Genomic DNA, 6,672 nt, shown 5'->3' with positions numbered 1-6,672 from the left:
GTCGAACCCAGGTCTGATGGGCACCTAACTCCCTACCATCTCTTAGATGGTAGAGACGCTGAGGTGATAGATGCCATCCGCTCTAGCCACTGAGCTGAGAAACCTCTTTTAGATACTGAGCGATGATGAGCTCTGAATTTGACTATCTTTAAACCTTACAAATTGCAAGTACGAAAGTGAGACAGCTGCACCCGCAACTTTCACTCAAACGGCGCTCGCCAGAAACGGTCAAACTTGGCTAGCTGCGGGATCAATCTCCTCCAACAACTTTGCACAACTCACTACAATTTGACCCGCCGACATTCTGCGGCCGCAGTCAGTAAGGCAACCAAAATGTCCATATCATCTTCACCATACTGATTGATCATTTCTAGAAGAATGGCGACCTCACCAAATGCCGCCACGCGTGTCTTTGGCATCACCGAGCTGCTGGAACACATCCTGATCGACGTCTCGCCACGCGACCTCATTCATCTCCAACTCGTTTCGAAGAATTGCAAGAATACAATTGATGGATCTTCAATACTACAGCGCATGATCTACCCTGAGCCCACCGACGCAAAGTTCGCCTGGGTGGATCAGTATAGGACCCGTCTTCTCAGTAGAGAGTTGTTAGGTTCCTACATCAAGGACATCGTGCCAGTCACCGACCTGACAAGCCGCTATCCAGATGACAGCTTCGCCCGCAGCGCCAGATTCAATGAGTTGGTGCTGCGCAAGCAGAGCACTGATGTCTGGGGGAGCTTTGCTGCTCGCGTGATTGGAGGAGAGATTCTGGTATTCAACGAGAAGGCGAACCAAATCTTGTTCGCTCACGACCAGCCTCTCAGCTGCGACAAGATGTTTTTGACCAATATCCCAATCTCCGAACTGGAGTTGTTGGTGGAGTGTGACTGCAACCGCACTGGTGGCTGCTCAAACCATCGCAGCTTCCGCTTCGTCTGGAACCCTGAGGGCTTCCGTGTAGGCTGGATACGCGAATATGTGCGCGGCATCTGCTCCCTGGTGCAATCTGTAAGGATCAGATTCGCTGCCACAGACGAGCACCAGAACGGCGTCGTGTTCCCGACCGAGGCGGAGGCTGATTGGGTGAAGGAGAAGCTGGGCATTGACATCTAGTCGCGAATGCAAAGGTACTAAGCGCTATTGCTGGAGCATCGACGAGCGATGGGGACCGGCTAGATAGGAGATGTTGTGGCATCGGCTGCAGCAGGGACAGATGTCGCAGCAGCGTTTGAACTGGCGGCTATAACACCCAGGGTACCAAATGCAACGCAAGTTGTGATTACTTCAAGCAAACGACTCCGGAGTAGCGGGACAAGTTCGTTGTGGAATCAAAACGAAGGCAGATATACCAAAAAGGTATCAGACATCATTTCGACAGAGCACACTACCAACCATAACCGGCCCCTTCCCATCTCCGCTAAGAACCAAAGGTATGCCCGCTTTGAACTCGTTACCAAGAGCATGCGCGCCATCCTTGTCGCTAAAAGCCTGGACATTTGACATTTTTCATTCCGAAGCCCATTTCCAGGGCGCCTTCGCCAAAAGAGATTCCACTTGCTTTCACTCCCAGCGGATATGACTTATCAAGCTCAACGGTCACAGTCTCGTACGAAGGAAGGATCTTCGTTCTCGGGCTTGGTATTGATGTTCAAGGTTACAGTCTGGTCGGCACCGGCCGTATTCCTTTCATGTTCATCTGAGAATTCTGGAGTTCCGCAAAGAGTGGTTTGAATTGGTGTGCTGGAGTACTGGACGTGCGAGGCTAGTAAAATCGAAAGAAGATGTTGTATGTATATGATCGAAAACGTCTTCCAGAATACCGCATCCCACTACTATTTGTAATAAACCGTATACACCGCCCCAGCAACTGCTAGAACCACGAGGGTGAGGAAAGGGATGAATGGGATAATCTTGTCGCGAAGACGGATCGCCATGGTGGTGATGAAGTCGAGTGTGCGAGTTCGTTCTAATCTTGCCCGTAGGTGTCTGGTGATCGTGAGGAGCTCCGCGGTGGCATCTAATAAGTTGCCTTTATTATACCTTTGGCCGCTGAGTACGTTTGGGCTTTTGCAGGGGAAGCTCTGGTCTATGGGGTTTGTATGGAGGGAGATCCTGGGAGCCAAGAGGAGGAGGTCGCGGATACGGTGTCAGGCGCGGAAATGCTTGCAATTGCAATAGGTACTCGTCTGCTCGTCTGCGTGGATGGCATTTTTTCATCTTCTCATTGTAGCCAGAACGACTCCGGGTTTTCTTCTTCAACCTGTATCGAACTGTCCGTTGACCTTTCGAGTTCCTGAATTTCATCGTTGGCTAGACTACATGTTTGGCCCCAACCATGCCGCCCATCTCGAGACCTCAATCCAGCAGATATTCATGGCCATGACTACTTCTTCGCAGCGAGACCGCCCCGTCCGAGGATTCTGCATATCCACTCCATGAATGTTCAATAATGCCGAGACGTCAGGTAGGACGAAGCAAGACTAAGCGCGAGGATCGACGTTCAAGACGATGTCACTGCCGAGGCGGACAACCGGCATGATACTCAGCAGGTATTGCGCTGAACAACCATTCAGTCAGCTATATTTTCCTTTTCACCATTGTTAGAAACATGGCGGGCGATGGGAAAAAGCCAGAGAATGGGCCCATACAACGAGGCATCAAGAAGTTCGACCGCTTAGGAACACTCGCATTCATCGGCTTGCGTCTAGTCGATCCATTTATACAATACCAATTCCTTAAGAATGACTAGGGCAAAAGTCTCATCGAGAGGCTGAGAGGCACGACGTTGCCCCAAGGACCGCCTCTCATCACGCGAACGCCCCTCGATCGACTCGGTCTGTCGCCATATCGAACAATAATACTCGCCATGTCAGTGAGCTCGATGCTTAAGCAAAATTACTGGGTGATAGCCATCAACCGGGAGCGCATGCTTCCGAGCTTCGGTCTAAAAGTGGGACTTTACAACTTCGTTGCGGATACGCTCAATACACTCTTCTTCGTCTGTGCTCAAACATCGGCGAGCGCAAATGGCGAGCATTTCCCGCAAACAGCTGTACGGCGCTGGTATCATCATTGAATGGCTGTCGGAGCAGCAACGCCATCATTGGAAGAAGAAGGAAGAGAATAAAGGCCAGGTGTACATGGGTGGACTATGGAGTTTGCCCAGGCATATCAATTATTTTGGATACACGGTATGGCGTGCAGGCTATGCAATCGCTGCTGGTGGATTCGTTTGGGGTGCCACGATCGCAGCACTATCTGCTTTTCGATTCACGCAAAGCAGTATACCAGAGCTGCAGCGATACATGGAGTATAAGGTACGTCTATCGGACATCGTGGCTGACCCAATGCTAATGTTCGCCTTCTAGTATGGCGAGAAATACCGCGAATACGAGAAGAGGACGCCATATAAGTTTGTGCCATATCTGTATTGAGGTATGACGCTGCCGCATGTCCATGCTCCCCGGTCACTTGTTGCCAGACTTCATCATGCCCTGCTACGAATAGTATAATTGCTTGATTGCTTGCCATGCACGTGTACAGGTAATGACTATGATGGATCACGCGTTATAGTGTGAAGCCTCCTATTTCAAAGCCAGCTTCTTCACCAACTCACGCAAACTATATGCACTGCTGCACAACATGAAGATAACTGCGATTCTATTCCTTGCAGGCACTGCCTCTGCTCTCAACAGAACGGCCAACAGCTCCCTCGCCCGCAGTCCTTTGCAACTATTCTCCACTGACTGCTGGCAATTCTACCTCTCGGAAGGAAATTTCATTCCGTGCAACAGCAACCGCACTCTGTCAACGAAGGGATTCCTTAAACACTTCGGGGATACCTTCAAGTCGGTGGGATCTGACCTTCCTCAGACTATTCATTCGTCCTGGGACACTTTCAAATCCGGAGCTAAAATCCTTTCTGATCAATGGCGGGCTTAGGCATTCAGTTACCTGGGAGTGGCGATCAAACCTGCTCAATGGATACTAGGAGCCCGCGAGAAATAGCCGAGCAGCTCAACGACCTGTCAATTTTCATTCGAGAAGGATTCTGCAAAGGCATGGCGATGGTTGCTCTGCCATGCTACAAGCATATGAATCACCTGTGCAAGCGCCTTCATGATTATGCGTATAGCATTGCGATGACTGCATCTCCACGATTCATACCTCTGCCGGACCAGAACACCACACTTGACTTCTTGACAGCCATTCAAAAGATGGAGCAATTTGCTACATTTTTTCAACAAGCCGCGCAAAGGCTGCAGCAGTCTGCCCTCGCGGACGCGGTGGAATCGGCTCTAGTGAAGGACCTCAAGATCGCCGTGCAGCATTCTCACATACTGCTTGGATCGATCCCAAAGTCTCCAGAACACGCCGATGAACCACACAGAATTTTTACCAAGCAAGTTGACTCTACGATGTGGACAGAAAGCAAAGAAGTGTTGACAACTGTGCTGGCTGTGACGTCTCCCTCAAACATGCCAAAACAGAAAAGGGAGCGCGATGGTGACGTTTCGCCGTTGACCCTCGGGAGTCCTGTATTCAGAGTCCGCTTTGCTAGTCGCTCGTCGTCAGCAGAAGCCTCGGACCATCCACAGGCATCAAGTCGGCAACAATTCACGAATGCACAACCCGAGTCGAAGTACCTGGAAGTTCCACCTGCATCTAATCACTCACCAGGCTCCTCGGGAGCAACAACGCTAGCTGGCTCTCACACTCCTACTGATCTTCGTCCACATCCTCACGTGCTGCAGCACGCGCCTCATATGCTTCAAGGTCCGAGACTTGAAAGCCAGTGCGGCATCATGGATCCTGAAGTCTTCAGTCGGAAGTTTGACAAGCTCATGGGTAAAAGCCTCGATTCGCCACCAGATATACACAGAACAGTACAACTGGGACATAGGACACCAGATGCTCGGGAACTTGGAATATATATCAATGCCATACCGCTTGAACTTCCCGGCATTGATACGATTGGCCTCACGCTACCGCTCTGTGCTAGAGAAGTTCGGGTGATCGACTATGATGTCCTTCGATATGTCCATCTAGCGCTGCTCAGTATCCATTCATTCGGCATCGGTGCTGGTGGACCTGGGAATGCAAAAGAAGCACGAAATGTTTCTAGAGCTTTGCGCAGAAGCCGAGCGATTGTTCAACGGGAGGTTGGTAGTCGGGCATTTGAGATTGAGCACGCGAAGCTCCACCCTGACGATCACTCTGCTCATAAGCAGAGTCCTGGGGTCATCGAAACTCATCAGGACTGGTCGCATGTGCCACGAGGCAGAGAGGAAGCAGCACCTGGGAGTGTGCCCTCCAGTCACGAACCCGAGATCTCCAGTCCAGAGTCAGCAGAGGCAGATCATAAGGTTGGGGGAGATGCGGAGAATCACCCTTCCCCTCCGTTGCAAGTCTTCAAGGCATCGATCGAAACACCTATTGATCGACGGACGTTCTTGCACAGACGTACTACGTCCGACTCATCGAGCGAGATAGCGGCACCTGGTCCCGCTGTGCCTCCAAGCAGTCATGCGAGCTCTGAGGTCGGCATTGGAATCATCGAGTCGTCGGAGAAAGATCATGCACCAAACATCCGCAAAGCCCACCACCTCATCCTCGCCCGCCCGCATGTCGGCGTCCAAAGAGGATCTTCTACCGGACAAATAACACCAATTCAAAGTCCTGCCAGTCAAAAAGCAAGCAGTACGACTGACAGTGCGAAAGGACGACGCGCAGAAGCCAAGGAGCTAGATCGCACTCGTACCTGGAGCGTAGACTCAGCCTCGACTTCTACTCGTGGAAAAGGCGACTGGACGACCCAAAATCATTCTGCAAAAACCGAAAGCTCTTGGAACCACGACGACTGGATCAAGAAGGCATTGACACCTCAGACCACACCTGCCTCTGAAATCCACCACCTGAAATCTCAAATCCAAGCCCTTCAATCCCAAATCTCCAACCTCACAACCAAAACTTCCCACACTGCTCCGCCTCCGACTTCAAGTTCTTTTGACGGTCGCCGCGAGCACTCCATGTCCACCAGCGACGACAAACCTGAATGGATTGAGCAACCCGATCCTTTTCGTGGTCGTAGCTCGCCGCCTTATGTGCAACATTTGAATCCTAGGGATGGGAAGGTTTATATTCTGGATACGGTGGCTGGAGTTCCTGAACCGCTTGATAAGCGGGAGAGTTTATTGAGGAGTTCGAGGGGGAGGGGGAGGATCGAGGGCGAAGCTTCAGAGGATTGGGAGGACTGAGTGAGCGGTTGGATTTATAGATGGATGGGAAGTGAGTCTGGAGATGGCATGCTTGATTATGGAGCGGTTGGATGGGATAACTTACACGTATTTGGTTTTGCTAGGTAGATTCTGGTGTTTGGAGCGATTCGATTCTGCTTTATTACTATACATACCTGACTCTCAGGCGTTCTAGCACTCTCAATCCTCTCTATAACCCTCGTAGCCTGCAATGATCTTCCCTTAACATCCTCATCAAGCTGATTTCTCTCAGCTCTAACATCAAACAGCACGGTGTACGGAATGGGAAGCTTACGTGATTTCTCGACTCGGTGGCAAATTTTTAATAAACGACTCCGATTGGTATGTATCTGAAATTTCTCAAGCAGACGAGTCGGGGGGGGGGGGGGGGGGGGGGGGGGGGGGGGGG

At 51.0% G+C, this 6,672-nt stretch overlaps 2 protein-coding genes across 2 annotated transcripts in view; both read left to right on the top strand.

Annotated features, from left to right (window-relative positions):
* MYCFIDRAFT_215491 (uncharacterized protein) overlaps positions 1 to 1,119 on the top strand; it is a gene marked incomplete at its 3' end in the record, with an annotated part of 1,913 nt that extends 794 nt beyond the window's left edge. Inside the window, exon 2 of the mRNA XM_007929176.1 lies at positions 375 to 1,119. Within this exon, the coding sequence (XP_007927367.1) occupies positions 375 to 1,119 (745 nt within the window). The remainder of the gene's footprint in view (positions 1 to 374) is intronic.
* Positions 1,120 to 2,872: 1,753 nt separating this feature from the next.
* MYCFIDRAFT_89973 (uncharacterized protein) lies at positions 2,873 to 6,263 on the top strand (the record flags this gene model as incomplete). Its single annotated transcript, XM_007929175.1, has 4 exons — positions 2,873 to 3,004; positions 3,057 to 3,323; positions 3,375 to 3,418; positions 3,998 to 6,263. 4 exons carry the CDS (start codon positions 2,873 to 2,875, stop codon positions 6,261 to 6,263), a joined length of 2,709 nt encoding a protein of 902 aa, XP_007927366.1.
* Between the last annotated feature and the right edge of the window lie 409 nt (positions 6,264 to 6,672).

This window comes from Pseudocercospora fijiensis, assembly GCF_000340215.1.
Source record: "Pseudocercospora fijiensis CIRAD86 unplaced genomic scaffold MYCFIscaffold_5, whole genome shotgun sequence".
Lineage (NCBI taxonomy): Eukaryota > Fungi > Ascomycota > Dothideomycetes > Mycosphaerellales > Mycosphaerellaceae > Pseudocercospora > Pseudocercospora fijiensis.
The sequence above is the reverse complement of the archived record's forward strand: the minus strand, read 5'-3'. Positions and strand labels throughout refer to the sequence as shown.